This window comes from Lepus europaeus, chromosome 3 (assembly GCF_033115175.1).
Source record: "Lepus europaeus isolate LE1 chromosome 3, mLepTim1.pri, whole genome shotgun sequence".
NCBI lineage: Eukaryota > Metazoa > Chordata > Mammalia > Lagomorpha > Leporidae > Lepus > Lepus europaeus.
In genome coordinates this window covers 57,568,940-57,589,116 of record NC_084829.1, presented here as the reverse complement: position 1 = coordinate 57,589,116, position 20,177 = coordinate 57,568,940, and the positions used below count along the sequence as shown (strand labels likewise).

Below are 20,177 nucleotides of genomic sequence, written 5' to 3'. Positions count from 1 at the left end.
ACAGAAGACTAGATATTTATCTTTATGGAAGTCTCCATAAAACTCCTAAGGATTTAACTAAAATAGAACTACTCCTTTAACAAATTCAAGTTTTTGAAACTCAAAATGGTTGTATATTTTTAAAATTTTAACTTTCTTTCTGTTTCAATCCTATGGAGGCAAATGTTTCCATCAAACTATCAAAATGCCTTTAAATACATTCAAAGAAATAATGGATGGCACACAATTAACCAAACTTTAGTTTTAATACAGCATTAAATAACAACACAACTTTTTAGCTTGAAGATTTCATATACATTCAGAATTATGACAATTTTTATAACTACCCACATTTCAGATATCTCTCATTTGGATATTAACTTGGCTATACATAGAAGCTCTGGATAAAAATAAAGTTGGAGGAGACAGTGTTGTAGCAAAGCAAGTAACGCTGCCACCTGCAATGCCAACATCCCATATGGGTGCCAGTGAGTCCCAGCTGCTCCATTTCCAATATAGCTCCCTACTAATGCTCCTGGGAAAGCAGTGGAAGATGGGCCAAGCGCCTGGGCCCCTGCACTCACACGAGAGACCCAGAAAAAGCTCCTGGCTCCAGACTGCCCTAGTTCCAACTGCTGTGGCCATTTGGGGAGTGAACTAGCGAACAGATGATCTCACTGTTTTTCCCTCTCTCTAACTCTCCCTTTCAAATAAACAAATAAATCTTAAAAAAAAAAAATAGGATGGGTCGCTCTGTGGCATAGCAGGTAAAGCCACTGCCTGCAGTGGCGACATCCCCCACATAGATGCCAGTTCAAGACCCGGCTGCTCCACTTCCAATCCAGCTCTCTGCTATGGCCTGGGAAGGCAGTGAAAGATGGCCCAAGTCCTTGGGCCCCTGCACCTGCATGGGAGACCCAGAAGAAGCTCCTGGTTCCTGGCTTCAGATCAGCACAGCTCTGGCCACTGCAACCAGCAGGTGGAAGACCACTTTCTCGCTCTCTGCCTCTCCTTCTCTCTGTGTGTAACTCTGACTTTCAAGTAAAATAAATAAATCTTAAAAAAAAAAAAAAAGTTGGAGAAAATAATTCTTTGAAAGAAAATAAGTCTTTCCCATGGAAAGGCAAAATACAAAAACTTAAAGAGCAGTTTTTCCTTAAATAGTATGTACAGCACTGTTTTAGAATTACTAAGCATTCAAATTTACAAAAATGCCTTGAATATTTCAAATAACAGAAAACTAGGTATTTATCCTTATGCTAGTTTTTATAAAACTTCTATGAATTTAACTAGATTTGAACTACCCTTTAACAAGATCAAGTTTTTAAATCCCTTTTTTAAAAATAGTCAATGAGATTTTTTTTTTAAAGATTTATTTATTTATTTGAAAGGCTGAGTTACAGAGAGACAGAGGCAGAGAAAGACAGAAAGAGCTCTTCCATCTGCTAGTTCATGTCACAAATGGCCAAAATGGCCAGAGCTGGACTGATCCAAAGATAGGAGCCAGTAGCTTCTTCTGGGTCTCCCACATGGGTGCAGGGGCCCAAGGACTTTGGCCATCTTCTACTGCTTTCCCGGGCCACAGCAGAGAGCTGGACTGGAAGTGAAGCAGCTGGGACTTGAACTGGTGCCCATATGGGATGCCGGCACGGCAAGAGGCTTTATCCGGTTGGCCACAGCGCCAGCCCCTAAATCTCTTTAAATTGTTCCAATTCTAAATGTCCAACTATAAAGTATGAACTCTCAAAAATTAAATTATAAGCAAAGCACATAAAGTAATTCTAACCAAAGAACTAAATTATAATAGCAATAGTCTGATTAGTAATTTAGTTAATAGATTAATTAGTAATAGATTAGTAATTTAATACTGAGAAGTAGAATCTAACTTTTTATAATTAAAGAGAACAATGACTCTTCTGTGTTCTTCAGCTATAACCTCCAAAATGATCTCAACATCCTCTAAGATCCATTTACAGAACAGCACCATTCCAAATATAGTCCAATAATACAACAACTATACTAGCAACAGCTCTGAAGCTTCATTTTTACTTTGTTTCAAACACCAAACAAAACAGTGAACCCATTACTAAAACAGTGAAACTACAGGCCTTATTTGCAGGATCTAGCTTATCACTCATCAATGAGCTATGTGTAACCTAAAGATACACAAAACACCAAGTTTTAAAGTATCATAAAGAGGGGCTGGTGCTGTGGTATAGTGGGCTAAGCCTCTGGCTGCAACACCAGCATCCCACTTGGGCACCACTTCGAGTCCCAGCTGCTCCTCTGCTGATCCAGCTCTTTGCTATGGCCTGGGAAAGCAGTGGAAGATGGTCCAGGTACTTGGTTCCCTGTACCTGTGTGGGAGACCTGGAGAAAGCTCCTGGCTCCTGGCCTCAGGTCAGCCTAGCTCCACCCATTGAAGCCATTTGGGGAGTGACCAGCGGATGGAAGACCTTTGTGTCTCTCCCTCTCTCTGTTAACTCTACTTCTCAAATAAAAACAAATAAAATCTTAAGAAGCATCATCAAGAGATAACTAACTAATTTATCTGCTCCTACTTGGAATGCATAGGGATAAACATACACAGATGTTCAAGAATACAATGTACAACCTGATAAAATACTGACAACCTGGTAATCGGGGAAAAGATGTAAGAGGGCAAGTTACTGACCCAACAAACCATTGTATAAGGGACTTGAAAGTGTTAGACTCCTATAAGATAAATAATTTTTAGAAGAAATCTTAGAGATGAAGTCTTATCATTCTAGCTTATTTGCCTATCCTCTAGTAGTCTTCCCAAACTACTGTTGCCCTAGAAGAATCTCTGAAGACATGAGGACCAGAAATCTGTTCCAAAGTTCCCAGGCATTTTTAATGAAGCTAAGGTAAAGCCACTAAGCTAGTCATTAGATTGTTCCCCTGAGAAATGAATGCACACCAAGAGGCAGTTTTTAAAAAACTGCAAACCTAGGGCTGGCATTGTGGCACTGTGGGTAAAGCTACCACCTGTGATGCCAGCATCCCCCATGGATGCTGGTTTGAGTACTGGCTGCTCCACTTCTGATCCAGCTACCTAACAATGGCCTGGGAAAGCAGCAGCAAACAGCCCAAGTACCTGGGTCCCAGCTACCTCTGTGGGACACCTGGATGAAGATTCTGGCTTTGGTCTGGCCAGCCCTGGCCACTGGGGCTATTTGGAGAGTGAAGCAGTAGATGGAAGATCTCCCCCTCTCTGCAACTCTGATTTTCAAAATAAATAAATAAATCTTAAGAAAAAAACTAAAAACTAAAAAAACAAAAAAACACCAAAACTATAAACTTTAAAAGAACATCCTAGGAGTCAAAGCCATTTATCATATTTTTTCCAGTAATTTTTGCTGAAGCAGGCCTGGAATGTCATATAATCTTTTTTTTTTTTTTTTAAATGATCATGATCATCAGATTTGTGACTCAAGGTCCAGGCTTCCTTTCTGTGTTCAGTATGCAAATACTTATGGCCCACCTTGATATATATGATATTCAAACAACCCTTACTGAGCATCTCTATGCTGGGCATTCTTTTTAGGAACTGACACTATTATGCATTAGTAAAAATTGGTCTATGTCCTTAAGGAGTAGACAGTCTAATGGGAAAGACTATGTTTGTCAACCTAACAGAGTAAATACTATTTTAAAGAGAAATGAATAAAGTACTGTGAGATTAAAGATGGCTGAGCAGACTAAAGTTATGCAGAATAAACCTTGATAGTCTCATCACATACAACAGGATATACAACAGCCATATTAACTCAACAATCCCTAGTACTCAGTTATTAGCAAGATTATACATCAGCCTCACATGGAATTAAGAAGAAAAGAGTAGAAAAGACATTTAGAGATTGGAGGGAAGTTTCCTAGGCACAATAGATTAAGATACAGAGGAAATATGGTTTGAGTTGGATGGCCAAGTACCAAAATCTATTCCATCCAGTATCAAATAGGATGAGGTGTTGAATATCAATCAATAAATCTTAAGAAAAAAACTAAAAAAGTGATGAGAATTCTTCTGTAAGTGGTAATTTGAGTGTATTCAAAAGAAAGTCCTCCTAAAAACTTTAGAATGGCAAAATATCTAGGTTCAACAAAGCACTGCATCTGTGTACATTTTTGATAATATTTTGCAATTAAACCTCATGTTGGATTAAATCCATAGCTAAACTGTCTGTGGATATCTCATTTCTTTAAGGATTCAATAGATACTCTGGAAGAAATGCTAGAAAAGTTGTCAGAGTCACGATCTCCTACTAGCTCTTGAAAATTCCACCAAATTTTCCGATAGAAATGTTCCATAATGACTGCTTCAAAAATCTCAGAACTGCCGGCGCCGCGGCTCACTAGGCTAATCCTCCGCCTTGCGGCGCCGGCACACCAGGTTCTAGTCCCGGTCGGGGCACCGATCCTGTCCCGGTTGCCCCTCTTCCAGGCCAGCTCTCTGCTGTGGCCAGGGAGTGCAGTGGAGGATGGGCCCAAGTGCTTGAGCCCTGCACCCCATGGGAGACCAGGATAAGTACCTGGCTCCTGCCATCGGATCAAGCGCGGTGCGCCGGCCGCAGCGCGCCTACCGCGGCGGCCATTGGAGGGTGAACCAACGGCAAAAGGAAGACCTTTCTCTCTGTCTCTCTCTCACTGTCCACTCTGCCTGTCAAAAAATTAAAAAAAAAAAAAAATCTCAGAACTGAAAATAATTAGTAATAAAGATGAAACCCACTGCTTTAGACAATTTTCTAACGTGTATACTTCTGAAAAACAGATATAAGCTACACCAATGAATAAATGAGTAAACACTAATCTTCCAGACCTGTTTAATTTCCATTTCCTTAGTGAAGTCTTTTCTGATCTCAAATAATCTGTTATTCACCCTCCCATAGGCACAGGTACTACTTCATGCAATAATTATCAAATATATGAATGCATGCTCTTGTTCATTCTGTCACTAAAAAAAAAAAAAAAAAAAAAAAAATTATATGCAAGTTCCTAAGTATATGAAAAATGAGCAACACCTACTGAGTTCAGGGATGATCTATATTGTTTATACTTAAGGTACACTGTGCCAAACAAGGATGATGATTGGCAAAGTAGGTCATTGAAAGGTAGGCCATTATGGAGTCAGCACCATAGTGCAGTGGGTAAAGCTGCTATCTGCAGTGCCGGTATCCCATAAGGGTGCTGGTTCAAGACCCGGCGGCTCCACTTGCAATTCAGCTCTCTGCTATGGCCTGGGAAAGCAGAAGATGGCCCAAGCTCTTAGGCCCCTGCACCCACATGGAAGACCTAGAGGAAGTTCCTGGCTCCTGGATCCAGATTGGCCCAGCTCCAGCCACTGAAGCCATTTGGGAAGTGAACCAGCGGATGGAAGATCTCTCTCTCTGCCTCTGTCTCTCTGTAGCTCTGCCTTTCAAATAAATAAATTAACTTTAAAAAAAAAAAAGAAAGGCCATTATGATGTAATACTATTATCACTAAAACTGTTTCAATACCTTATATGCTTATTAGCAATTTAATAGGACATTCTTTCTGCCTTAATGTTTTTGGGAAGCTCCTTAACTTTAGTATAATCTCTAAAGAATACCTGGCATTTTCAGCCACTGATCCACACACAGTCTTGCTGCTTCAGTATCAGAATGTTCTCGAATAAATTCCAATTCTTGTAACCCATGAGCATGCTGAAAGTCGACTTTTTCCTAAAGACATCAAGAAAAAGCTCAATTGATGTTTGATTACTACCCTGGTTTCCTTGTGAAAAAGATTTGACACACTAATGATCGAAAATACTAATTATTCCCAGAAATCCACATCTAGAAATATATTACAAAGAAGTACATCAAAAGAAAGGTTCATGTTCTAAGATGTTGATCCCAATGTTATTTGCTCAAAATTTTCTACAAGCTACATCTCCAACAATTGAGAATTAAATAAATTATAGTATAAACAGTTGATAAAAGTTATTAGCAATACTAACCAAAAATGTTCAGGAAATAATATTAATAGCACAGATTGCCACTTAAAAAGTGTTAATATAAAGCATTTGTTGTCATCTAGATCAAGAGTTGGCCAACTTTTCCCAAAAAGGACAGCATAGTAAATATTTTATGCTCTTCAATTAATAATCTCTACAGCAACTACTCAACTCTTCTATTACAGCACAAAAAACAGACAAAAGACAATATGAAAACAAATGAACATGGCAGCTTTCATTGACAAAAACAGGAAACATGCCAGTGCTAACCACTGAACCAGGTGCTTCTGACTGCTCAAAGTCCCTAAATTCTTCTAGTTATATCATCCATCAATAGATTTGTATAACTCCCTGATCATGATACATATGACAATTAATACTCACTGACCACTTACCATGTGCCATGCACTGTTTTAAAGGGACTTTATAATTCTCACAACAATCCTGAGAAATAGGTACTATTATTATTCCCATTTTATGATAGAAAATCTGATGTACACCGAGTAAACTTCTCAAAGATAAAATAGTGCCAGGATTCAAACTCTGGCAATCTGATTCTAGAATCCAAGCACTAAACAAGTACACCAATTGCCTCTCAAAAACATATGGGCCAGTCATTTGTTGCAGCAACAGTGAAGTCACTGCCTGGGATGTCTATGTGGGTCCCTGCCACCCATGTGAGAGATCCAGATGGAGTTCTGCGATCCAGTCTTCAGTCTGGCTCAGCACCAGCTGTTGTAGGTATTTGAGGAGTAAACTAGCATTTGGGGAGTGAATCTCTTTCAAATAAAATGAAAATGTATTCTTAAAATTTTTAAAAGATTAGGCCGGTGCCGCGGCTCACTAGGCTAATCCTCCGCCTTGCGGCGCCGACACACCAGATTCTAGTCCCGGTCGGGGCACCGATCCTGTCCCGGTTGCCCCTCTTCCAGGCCAGCTCTCTGCTGTGGCCAGGGAGTGCAGTGGAGGATGGCCCAAGTCCTTGGGCCCTGCACCCCATGGGAGACCAGGAGAAGCACCTGGCTCCTGCCATCGGATCAGCGCGGTGCGCCGGCTGCAGCGCGCTACCACAGCGGCCATTGGAGGGTGAACCAACGGCAAAAGGAAGACCTTCCTCTCTCTCTCTCTCACTGTCCACTCTGCCTGTCAAAAAAAAAAAAAAAAAAAGAAAAAAATTTTAAAAGATTTATATATATAGTTGGTTTCTACTTCCATGAATTCAATTAACTATGGATTAAAATATTACAAAAAAGAAGTGTGTCTACTGAACATGTACAGATGTTTTGTTCTTATCATTATTCCCCAAATAATATACTATAACAAACATTAACATGGCATTTACACTGTATTAGGTATTATAAGTGACCTAGAGATTTAAGTATACCAAAGGATGTATCTAGGTTATATGCAAAAACTGTGCTATTTTATATAGAGCTTTAGCATCCATGAATTTTTAGTATTCACAGGGAATCTACCTATTCTTGGTAGATTCAGGGGGAAGCATTGTACTTAAAGTGAAAACAGTCATAAACACCAGATTTCCAAGCTACAGGCCTGAATAATATATGGCCTAATAGCAGTATAATAGGTTGTTCTACCAGGTGGAATCAAGATTTTAATCTTTTAATCTAAAGACAATGTATATAGGGCTGCTCCACTTTCTGATTCAGCTACTCATTAATGTGCTTGTGAAAGCAGAAGAAGACCATGTGGGAGACAAAGATGGTTCTGCTCCAGTCCTGGCTATTGCAGTCATATGGGGAGTGAACCAGCAGATGGAATGTCTCTTTCTCTCTCCTCTCCTCTCTGTAACTGCCTTTCAAATAAATCTTTAAAAACACATATAATTGAGGGGGCGGGCACAGTGGCACAGTGAATAAAGTCACCATCTGCAGCACCAGCATCGCATTTGCGTGCTGGTTTGAGTTCCAGCTACTCCATTTTTGATCCAACTCCTTGCTAATGTTCCAGGGAAAGCAGTAGAAGATGGCCCAAGTGCTTGGGCCCCTGCCACCCACGTGGGAGACCCAGAGGAAGCTCCCTGTCCCTGGGATCAGACAGGTCCAACTCTGGCCACTGCAGCCATTTGGAGAGTGAATCAGCACATGGAAGATCGAGCTCTCTCTCCCTCTGTAAACTATGCCTTTCTAATAAATAAATAAATCTTTAAAATATACATATATATGTAACAAATAAAAACTATATAAGATTCTAAGCTCACTACAAATGTCTTTTTATACAGCTATTAACACTGCCTAGGAAAAGAAGCCAGTGTCACTCAGGAAAAGTAAGACAACTTTAAAATACTTGTTCTCTCAAAGAGATTTTTATCCATAAATTATACAAAAAATAACAAACATACCTAATATAGTTTTGGGAAAAAAGTTTTCTTAAAAAATTGAATGGTGTTTCTGTCAAGACAAAAGTAATACTCTATGTATGGGTCTATCTTTGTGTAGTAAGCACTTTATACATACAACTAGAATACCATGGCCTAAAATTTAATTAGTATTACATAATAAAATTCAAAGCTACAAAATAACCTACTTCTAAATTTATTTATTTATTTTTTTTCTTTTTTGACAGGCAGAGTGGATAGTGAGAGACAGAGAGAAAGGTCTTCCTTTTTGCCGTTGGTTCACCCTCCAATGGCTGCTGCGGCCGGCGCACTGTGCTGATCCGATGGCAGGAGCCAGGTGCTTCTCCTGGTCTCCCATGTGGGTGCAAGGCCCAAGGACTTGGGCCATAGCAGAGAGCTGGCCTGGAAGAGGGGCAACCAGGATAGAATCCGGCGCCCCAACCGGGACTAGAACCCGGTGTGCCGGCGCCGCAAGGTGGAGGATTAGCCTGTTAAGCCACGGCACCGGCCTACTTCTAAATTTAAAGATTAATTTATTACATACTAAATTATCAGCTATTAAAAAAAGGCTAAAGAAATATGCAAATTCTTTTATAATAAAGAATCAAAACCATGGATGTTAAAATTATAAAATCACAGTGCTTCTCTTGATTGAGAAGATGAGCTATAATTTCTCCCTTATAATGTCCTTTTATAAACCGAAAGTCTATAAAAACTAAGTGACCTGCTGAAATCCGAACAGTTTCTGGCACAGTGAAGCCTGAATTTTCACTTTTATACTTCTAGTATGGAGGGTTTTCTTTTTTTAAAACAACTTATCAACATTCTACTCCTGATAGACATTTGTCAATACTAAGAGAGTGCTTTCCAGTAATTTCATTTGGTGGCTTCCAAAGCAAGTCAAGCAAAAAAATTGCATCATGCAAGATTCCAAATCAGGGTTCATTTTCCACATAGAAATTCTTCTACATACCTGCTTCAAATGTCTTCATTCTATTAATATTTCAATTTGGAGACAAAGGATGAAGTTTGAGCAAGCAGTCTGGTTCTATTTGACAGAAAATAACCTTTCAACAGCTTTTGTCTACAAAAGGCCTAAAAATCTTAACTCTTGTGAAAAAGTAACCAGAAACCCTTAATTGTTCATCTGCTTTGAGAAATCCCACAAGTTTTAATTCCCAAAAATAAATTCTAGTCAACTTTTTTTTCTTCTTTTCCTGAATATGGCATAAAAATCCGAAAAGCTAAGAACAAAGATACAAAGAAACCATTATGAATTACTACTAAATTGATAAGCTATCTTAGGTTACATGCTGAACTTCAATTGAATCATCCATTTTTTGATTAAAGGCATCTCTTTACAACATAATAATTTGTATTTAATAACTTAGTAAAACATCAATTAAAATAGCTACATACCCTGAATGCTCTATTCTTCTCCTCCTTCTGCTGTTTCTCCACTTCAACATGGCGGGCTAGACGAGCCAAGGTTAAAGCAACTTTATCCTTCTGACGGTCAATATAGTCTTTGTGTTTAACGTTCTCCTAGAGTGGAAAAAACAATTTTCATTCCTTTTAATGAACAAAATTAGCATTTGGATAACACATACCCATCTATCAAACAGCTACTGCACTAAAAAACATTTACTTTGTTATCATATTTCTAACAACTTGTCTTGTACATTTTGTATTTGATACTGTTGTTTTATATGTTAGCCAGTTGTCCACACCATTTTTGGTTGATAGAAAGTTGAGACCAGCAGCATGGAGCCCGCATACCATATAGGCGCCGGTACTAGTCCCGGCTGCTCCTCTTCCAATCCAGCTCTCTGCTATGGCCCGGGAAAGCAGAAGATGGCCCAACTCCTTGGACCCCTGTACCCACATGGGAGACTGGGAAGGAGCACCTGGCTCCTGGCTTCGGATTGGTGCAGCTCCAGCTACTGCGGCCATTTAGGGAGTGAACCAACGGACATAAGACCTTTCTCTCTGTCTCTCCCTCTCATGGTCTGTAACTCTACCTCTCAAATAAATAAAATCGTAAAAAAAAAAAAAAAAAAAAAAAAAAAGAAAGCTAAACAAACTGTTAGGACAACTATCACCTTTATTCACTTTATAATCATCTAAATCAGGTATAGGGAACATTTTTCTTGCCAAGGTCATTTGGATATTTATATCATCTGCAAGCCATACAGAATTGGCAACTTAATAATTAGCCTGCTATAGGTTTATTCATTTTCAAATCCTGCCTAAGGTGGCCTTGGCAAGCCCATACTAAAGATTTCATAGGCTTTATATGGCCTACAGAACAGGTGTTCCCTAACCCTGACTAGATACTGAAGTTTTGGGGTGCTTTGTTCTAAACTAATATGCTAATGTTGTCAAGCCATAAGTTCACCGTCCAAAAGGGCTAACGCTACAAACATCTCTGGCTCTGATTTTTCAGCAATGTCAGGACAGTATTTAGTGAAGAGAAATTACTATTAAAAATAACGTAGCTGGGGCCAGCGCCGCGGCTCAATAGGCTAATCCTCCACCTGCGGCGCCGGCACCCCGGGTTCTGGTCCTGGTTGGGGCGCCGGATTCTGTCCCAGTTGCTTTTCTTCCAGTCCAGCTCTCTGCTGTGGCTCAGGAATGCAGTGGAGGATGGCCCAAGTGCTTGGGCCCCTGCACCCGCATGGGAGACCGGGAAGAGGCACCTGGCTCCTGGCTTCGGATCGGCGCAGCGCGCCAGCCGCAACACGCTGGCCATAGCAGCCACTTGGGGGGTGAACCAACGGAAAAAGGAAGACCATTCTGTCTCTCTCACTGTCTAACTCTGCCTGTCAAAAAAAAAAAAAAAAAGTAGCTGGGGACAGCACTGTGGTGCTGTGGTTGAAGCCATGGCCTGCAGCACCAGCATCCCATATGTGCACCAGTCTGTGTCCACGCTGCTTCACTTCTGATCCAGCTCCTGGCTAATGTGCCTGGAAACGCATCAGAGTACTTGGGCCCTTGTACCCACGCAGGAGACCTGGAAGAAGCTCTCACTCCTGGCTCTGGTCTGGCCCACTCCAGGATGTTGCAGCCATTTGGGGAGTGAACCAGAGGATGGAAGAACTCTGTGTCTTCCTCTCTCTCTAACTCTGCCTTTCAAATAAACAAAATAAATCTTTTTTAAAAAAATAACCAACTTCCAGTACAGCATTTAAGATGTTAAATGTTGCCACTCCGTCCTAACATCAAGTAAAAAGCTAAACTGAAAAACCAATCCTTATATTCATCAGAGAAGCAGTCACAGGGCAAAGTGCTGCTACATCTCCCCTAAATTGAAGAGACAGAGGCAAATAATAAATATTAACTTACTAAAGCAAAAATACTTTATCTTGTACTGGGACAGGAAACCTTAACTACAATTGACAGACTGCTCGAGATCTAATGGACAAAAATCTAGGAGTTAAAAACTCCACTCTACCTGGCCATAGAGGGGCCCTTAAAATTTTTGTGAGTTTACCTTCAGGAGCCCTACTGGGTTCTCAGAGTGAAAATCTGAGAAAAATTCTCTTGAAAAGTTAACTATATTGAAATATTCCAGAACATTTCGTTCACAACAAGGCTTGTCCTCTGGAGAAAATATTTTACTAGAGCCTAACCTCGTGGAAGTTAGGGATCAGGTTAACAGTCTAACCGACCTATGGGAAGGGAAATACCCAACACACTGTAGCCATCCTGTGACACCTAAGGGAGGTGGGGAAAGAACTAAGAAACAACAGTGAAGTTCACAGTCCAGGGACAAAGCACCAAAAGACTAAGACCATTTCGTAAGGCTATAGAATGTTTTCCCTACTCCTCCCAAACACACTTTTGACCACTACAATACTAACGTCTGATTTATTGAAGCTCCTTTTACTAGCTGTATCATGTCTATCTTTCAACAAAGAAATTGGAAAATATATTAAAAGGCAAAATGCAGTCAAACACAAGCATAGAACTAGACCTACACATGGCCAGAACTTTGGAATTTAAAACAATTATGATTAACGTACTAACAACTCTAATGTTAAGTAGTAGGTAAAATGCAATGGTAGGTAGATGAGTAAAGTCAGCAAAGAGATGGAAATTCTAAAAAAAAGAAATGTTGGAAATCAAAACACTTCAAGGGTAACAAAGAATGCCTTTGATGGGACCATTAGTAGAATAGAAATGGCTGAGGAAACTCTCTGAGCTTCAAGATACATCAACAGAGACTACCAACACTGAGATAAAAAAACACAAAGATAAAAAAGCATGGTTGAGGCCGGCACTGTGGCTCAACAGGCTAATCCTCCGCCTTGCGGCGCCGACACACCAGATTCTAGTCCTGGTCGGGGCACCGGATTCTGTCCCGGTTGCCCCTCTTCCAGGCCAGCTCTCTGCTGTGGCCAGGGAGTGCAGTGGAGGATGGCCCAAGTCCTTGGGCCCTGCACCCCATGGGAGACCAGGAGAAGCACCTGGCTCCTGGCTTCGGATCAGCGCGGTGCGCCGGCCGCAGCGCGCCAGCCGCAGCAGCCATTGGAGGGTGAACCAACGGCAAAAGGAAGACCTTCCTCTCTGTCTCTCTCTCTCACTGTCCACTCTGCCTGTCAAAAAAAAAAAAAAAAAAAAAAAAAAAGCATGGTTGGCTGTGGGGGGACGGGGGAACACATATCCAAGAACTGTGTACAACTACAAAAGGTGTAATAACTGCATAAAAGGAAAATAAGTGGTAGAGTTAGGAGGAGAAGAAGGAAAGATAATCTGAAGCAATAACAACTGAGAATTTCCCCCAAATCAATGTCAGGCAGGAATCCTCAGGGAATCCAGGAACCTCAGGGAACACCAAGCTGGATGAATGTCCAAGAAACCATACTTATGCATGTCATATTTAAGCTGTAGAAGTCAAAGACAAGGAAAAAACCCACCCGGGCCAGCACTGTGGCGTAGCAGGTAAGGCTCTGGCCAGTGTGGCCAAGTGGGAAGTGAACCAGCAGATGGATGACCTCTCTCTCTCTCTGCCTCTCCTTCTCTCTGTCTCTGTGTGCAACTCTGACTTTCAAAAAAAAAAAAAAAAAAAAGACTCATGAAGATAATAAGCTAATATAGCGGCAGCAGAATACAAAGCTAACAGACAATGGGCCACTTTGTGGCACAGCAGGGAAAGTCAATGCCTGTGACATCAGCATCCGGTATGGCTGTCAGCTCATGGTCCTGTTGCTCCACTTCCAACCCAGCTCCCTGCTAGTGGCCTGGAAAAAGTAGTGGAAGACTGCCCAAAGTACCTAGGCCTCCGTTACCCAACTGAGAGACTAAGATGAAGCTGCTGGTTCCTGGTTCCTGGCTTTAGCCTAGACCAGACCCAGCCATTGCAGCCACCTGTGGAGTGAACCAGCAGACAGAAGATCTTTCTCTAACTCTTTCAAGTAAGTATTTTTAAAAATTTGAAATAAAAGAAAGTCAACTGACAAAAATCAATTACTTTCCTATAAGCCAGCAATGAGCAAGCAGAATTTGAAATTAAAACTACAAAACTCTGATGAAAAAACTCATAGAACTACCAAATAGATAGGAAGACTTAATATGAGTTATACTGTCAAGACATCAATCGTTCTCAACTTGATCTACATATTTAACACAGTATCAATCAAAATTCCAGCAAGTTCTTTTGTGGATGTTGACAAACTCAGTCTCAAGTTTATATATGAAAGCAAAAGACCCACAACAGCCAACTAGATATTAAAGGACCATAAAGTTGCAGGACATCACCTAACTTCAAAAATTTTTATCAAGCTACAATAATTGAGACTCTGTGGTAAAGGTTAAAGAACAGAGAAACTAATCATTGGAATAGAAAAGAGAGCCCACACAAATACAGCCAAGTGATCTTTGATAATGGAGCAAAAGCAATATGATGAAGAAAAGATAGTCTTTTCAACATATGGTGTTGGAACAATTGGGTAGCTGCACGCAAAAAAATGAACATAGACCCTGATTTTACATCCTTCATTAAATTAACAAAGATGAACTAAATGCAAAATGTAAAACAAAAAAGCTCCTGAAATATACCATAAGAGAAAAACCTATCATTAAGTCAATGATTTTTCACATAAATCAAAGGCACAGTCAATTGCAATAAAATAATAAACTGAACTTCATAAAATTAAACACTTCACTGCAAAAGACATCATCAAGAGAATGAGAACAAATGCCAGACTGGGAGAAAAAAACTGTGTAACACATAACCAATAATGGGTATAATCAAATATAACAAAAAGCACAACTCAACAATAAGAAAACAACCAAATTAAAAAATGGGCAGGGTTTGGCATTTGGCCAGCAGTTAGGATGCTGCCTGGGACATCTGTATTACATAGCAGAATTTAAGTCTCAGCTCTGCTCTCGATTCCAGATTCCTGCTGCCCAGGAAGCAGCAGGTAATGGCTTAACTACTTAAGTCCCAGTCAGTCACTCATGTGGGAAAGCATTGAGTTCCCAGTTCCAGGCTTAACCCAGTCCAACTCTGGTCCTTACAGGCATTTGAGGAGTACAGCAGCAGATGGAGATCTCTCTCTCTACCCCAACTCCCTGCTCACAAATTAAAACAAAACAAAACAAAACAAAACCTGAAAGTTAAAAAAAAAAGAACTATCAAGCCAACAAAAAGACCTAGAAGAACCTTAAAAGTATGTTAGCAAGCAAATGAAACCAATCTGAAAAGAATACATACTGAATGATCCCAACTTTATACAACATTCTGGAAAAGGGAAAGCTACAGGGACACTAAAAAGAGCAGTAGTTGCCACGGGTTAGGGAGGAATGAACTTCAGAACAGGTTTCTAAGGCAGTGAACTACTATTGTACTACAATGCCATCATGCATTTGTCAAAACCCAGAGAACATTCAACAGCAAGAATAAACATCTCAGGTAAATCATGGATTTGGGATAAGGACATGTAAGGGTCAGTTGATCAACTTAAATAAATGTATCACTGCTTGGGATGTTCATACTGGGGAAGGTAGGATGTGGTATATTCCTCAACAAAGGTTATATGGAAATCATCTGTACTTTCTTTTTGATTTTGCTATGAACCTCAAACTGCTATTCAACATGCATTGGCTGAAGTTTGGGAGCCAGGAACCCAATCCAGACCTCCCACAAGAAAGGCAAGAATCCATTCACTTGAGCCATCATCGATGCTTCTCAGGGTCTGCACCACTAGGAAACCCGAGACAGGTACCAGAGCCAGGTATTGAACTCAGGTACTCCAATGTGGGACACATACTTTTTTTTTTCCTCAAGCTTTTTAATTTCAGAATAGTTTTAATATAAAAAACAAAGACTGTATAGAATAAAGAGTTCCCATGTACCCCAATCAGGGAGCCTTCTTAACCAAATAGTTTTAAGATTTATTTTATTTTATTTGAAAGACAGAGAGAGAGAGGTAGAGACAGAGCGAAAGGTCTTCCATCCACTGGTTCACTCCCCAGATGGATCAGCTGCTCTGATCCAAACCCAGAAGTTTCTTCCAGGTCTCCCATGTGGGTGCAGGGGCCCAAGGACTTGGGCCAAATTGTACTGCTTTCCCAGGCCATAGCAGAGAGCTGGATCAGAAGAGGAGCAGCCGGGACTAGAACCGGCGCCCATATGGGATGCTGGTGCTTCATGCCAGCGCATTAACCTGCTGCACCACAGTGCCAGCCCCTAACCACATAGTCAGCCAACTCTCCCACTCTCTCCATAAAACTTGGAGAGTCATTCACTATTACTGAAAAGCAGTGTTCATCAAATTTTTCCATATTAAAATTCTGTATTGTTAGGACCTTTATTCTGTGCCTTCTAATATATTGTACCTCAAACATTTCTGGCTCTAGGGATGAAGGCACAAGAACTTTTAAATTAGGACTCCAAAATTTAGCCTAACTTAAGCCATAACTCCCAAAGGAATTCTGTTGTTTCACAACTCTACTCTTTAAGCATTAGTCCTGGACAGAACAATCTGCACAACCACTATTTTCCTTTATGTGGCATACTGTTAATTATTATTTGTACTGGGATAGGACTAATTTTTTGTTCACAAAAATAAAAGTCAAATGAAGGATAAAATTTAAATTTAAAATAAAATCTGTAGGTCACAAAAAAACGGTGAAATTTTTACCTATAATGGGCAATTTGATTACTACTTAGCATTAAAAAGTTTATGGGATTCCAATCACCTGTTCTTCATGAACAGCAGGCAGTAGAGTTATGTCTCCTCAGTTGCCCAATTCAGTGAGAATCACCACCCACAAATTCATTCATTGCTACAAAGAACCTTGAAGTGTGTTAGAAACAGTTCTCACTGGCAGCTATGAGTATGGAATTGTTCAACAAAGACCTTATTGCCCAGTAATTACAAGTATGTATTTTTCTGTATAATGTACTATGAAATTAACATCAAAGTATGATTTTTCATCATTTACTTCTATTCATCTGTATTCCTGACCAGGTCATTTTTTCCTTCCAAACGTTGCATGCCACACTTGCGGCAATGAAGTATTTTTGAACACCACAACCAAAGGATCTGAATGTTTGCCTGCATCTGCATCCATATGCTTAACGTCAACTCTTACCACTTCAGTACATTCAAGGGGTCCTACTAGTTTATTCACAGCATCTTCTATGATGCGTTTGGGAAACACTTGTCACAACCTTCATACATTTTCAAAACATAGGCTTTGTAGCGCCTTGAACAGATGGGCAACATGCCCACCAGCTCTGCCACCATCACTATCACATGACTGACCATTTCCAACACCCCTTTCTCTCAGTGCCCACCCAAGAAAGTGACCAAGGCATCTTAACTGCCAGGCTAACATTTAGTCCAAGTAATTTTTAACAAAGATGAAGAGATCTTACCTAGTTTTCTCCTAAAAAAATGGGGTTAATAATAACTACTCTTGCAGCAAATCAGTCACATAAGGTACAACCCAATTTTTATAGAATGTGGGAGTTTCACCATCCAAATCAATCAGGCAAGCCACACAGCAGGTGTCAGGTGGGCACTATGCAACAGCGACTTTAGCTGCCTCTTGGGACGCCCACAACCCATGTCAGAGTGTCTGGTTAGACTCAGCTTCTCCATGATTCAGATCTAGCTTCACGCTAATGTACCTGGGAGGCAGGAGATGATGGCTCAAGTACTTTGGTTCCTGCCTCCAACATGGGAGACAAGGATGGAATTCACAGCTCCTGGCTTTGACTTGGCCCAGCCCTGCCTATGTGGGCATTTAGGGGGTGAACCAGCAGCCAGGAGCTCATGCACACAGGCATGCTTTCTTTCTCTTTCAAATAAATAAGTTTTTCAGAAAAAATGATGACATTTTTAAAAATTTTAAATTATCAGGATGCAAAAGAAAACTGACCATTATCCTGTTATTACTAATCCAACTGTAAAACAAAAAATACAGTATTGTCAGGAATATGGACAGAAAGTAAACTGATTTCAGGACAGATGAAAATATCTTAAATGTTTCCTACAGAACAAAAAAAGGAGCAGCCAAAGGTCAAGATTTCAGGTATGTAATTTCTGAAAATACAAAGCAAATTAGTTCTGAATCCATGGTAATAATGGGCTTTAAGTTTCATTTTTAGGGTCATCCTTCTTGAAATACTGCTTTGACTGTTGTGAACTAATTTCTTTGTAAGATAATGCATATTAAGACTCCATAGGGGCCAGCGCCATGGGCTCACTTGGTTAATACTCCGCCTATGGCGCCGGCATCCCATATAGGTGCCAGGTTCTAGTCCTGGTTGCTCCTCTTCCAGTCCAGCTCTCTGCTGTGGCCCGGGAGGGCAGTGGAAGATGGATGGCCCAAGTCCTTGGGCCCCTGCACCCGCATGGGAGACCAGGAAGCACCTGGGTCCTGGCTTTGGATCGGTGCAGCGCCAACCACAGCGGCCATTTGGGGAGTGAACCAACAGAAGGAAGACCTTTCTCTGTCTCTCTCACTGTCTACAACTCCTGCCTCCAGTCAACAACTCTACCTGTCCAAAAAAAAAGGACTCCATAGACAGCAAACAAGTTACACAAACTGTCCACTCAGTTATTTTGGAAGGAGAAGCAAAGGAAAGTTTTACAAAAATACTGAAGGAATGAGATTTTCTACTTGCCTATACTTTTAAGTTACTCTCTACAATAGTTTTCCTCCATACCCAGAACTAAACAGAACTATGCAAGACGCTATAAAGCCAAAAGAGGTTAAAAGTTGCTTCTGGTTTAAGTGCTTTGAAAGTCACTCAGTCTCATACTTCTTTACATTTTTATTTGAAATTTGAGGTAAAACATGCACAAAGCAGGTTTGAGTTCTCCTACAGATGACAGATTCAGGATACTAGTTAAATCTGAGTTCACATGTCCACAAAAGCAAAGCATATACGGGTGAAAAGTAAGCAAGAAGAAGAATTCTTTTTTCCTAAACAATATCTATCAGTGTAGCTTGGTAGTGTTATAGCAAAAATTCCAAGTCTAGAAAAAAGGTAAAACTTGGACAGGAAAGGAAGAGGACTTTCTTGCAACTTTTAGTATAGAGTACAACAGTCATAACTCAATATGAGGGCTCGGGCTGTCTGAAATAGATTTCCTTCTTTTGTCAAGTAAGGGCTTTTTTTTTTCTTTTCTTTTTTCTTTTTTCTTTTTTTTTTTTTTTTTGACAGGCAGAGTGGACAGTGAGAGAGAGAAACAGAGAGAAAGGTCTTCTTTGCTGTTGGTTTACCCTCCAATGGCCGCTGCGGCCAGCACACCGCGCTGATCCGAAGCCAGGAGAAAGGTGCTTCTCCTGTTCTCCCATGGGGTGCAGGGCCCAAGCACTTGGGCCATCCTCCACTGCACTCCCGGGCCACAGCAGAGAGCTGGCCTGGAAGAGGAGCAACCAGGACAGAATCCGGTGCTCCGACCGGGACTAGAACCTGGTGTGCTGGCGCCGCAGGCGGAGGATTAGCCTCCAAGTGGGTGGAGGGGCCCAAGCACTTGGGCCATCCTCTGCTGCTTTCCCAGGCACATTAGCAGTGAGCTGGACAGGAAGCAGAGAAGCCAGACCTCAAACAGCACCAAGTTGGGATGCTGGTGTTGCAAGTGGCAGCTTAATGCTATGCCACAATGCTGGCCCCAGTGAATGGCTTTTGAACAATGAAAAAGTTATATTTTAAAATCATTATTACTAATCTCTAGAAAGCACTTTAGTTCTTGAGGAACTAGCAAAAAAATTAAAATTTTGTACTTTCTATAGAATTACTTTAATGAAAACATATAGTCACTGGAACTCTCTATGAAATGGAGTAATTCTTCTCCATCTATCACACAAGATGGTGTACTCTAAAAGGCAAGCACTGTGTAAAAGTACTTTTACCCAAGGAAGTGTCAATCCAGTTGCTTATTTGACTCATCAAAGGCACTTTCTGGACACCAAAAATGCCAGTAATAAGGAAATGTGATTGTTAGAAATAAAAGGAAAAATAATAACAAAGGTATACACAGAACAACTCAAAGCAGAGGTCTAATTATTAATACAGTGCCTCGAATGTCAGCTGACACAGATTAGCTAGGGGCACTAAATGAAGGATAAGTAATTCCTCCACCATCTTTATCTTCTATATAAGGGACCCCAAGTTTAAAGGGCACTCAGCAGAGCAACCAATTGCAGAAGTGTAACAAATTAATTTTTTGCAACCCATCACACTATCCACCTAACACTCTTGGTTTGATACGAATTCCTGGAATAAATGTGTTACTCAATTTCAAAGCCTACTTATTATTCCTCCTGCTAAATCTTCAGTCCTTAGTTTGGCCTCAGGCATGTACCCTCAAAAGT

At 40.6% G+C, this 20,177-nt stretch overlaps 1 protein-coding gene across 3 annotated transcripts in view; it reads right to left on the bottom strand.

Annotated features, from left to right (window-relative positions):
- The window catches only part of ZNF451 (zinc finger protein 451), an 81,376-nt gene that overhangs the window by 39,722 nt on the left and 21,477 nt on the right, over positions 1-20,177 (bottom strand). For 2 of the 3 annotated variants that reach the window (XM_062186307.1, XM_062186308.1), the window contains exons 4-5: positions 9,756-9,881; positions 5,591-5,702 (exon numbers count right to left, since the gene is read on the bottom strand). In XM_062186307.1, the coding sequence (XP_062042291.1) occupies positions 5,591-5,702; positions 9,756-9,881 (238 nt within the window). Of the gene's footprint in view, positions 1-5,590; positions 5,703-9,755; positions 9,882-20,177 lie in introns of those variants that run through there. The other variant, XM_062186309.1, reaches the window with a different exon arrangement.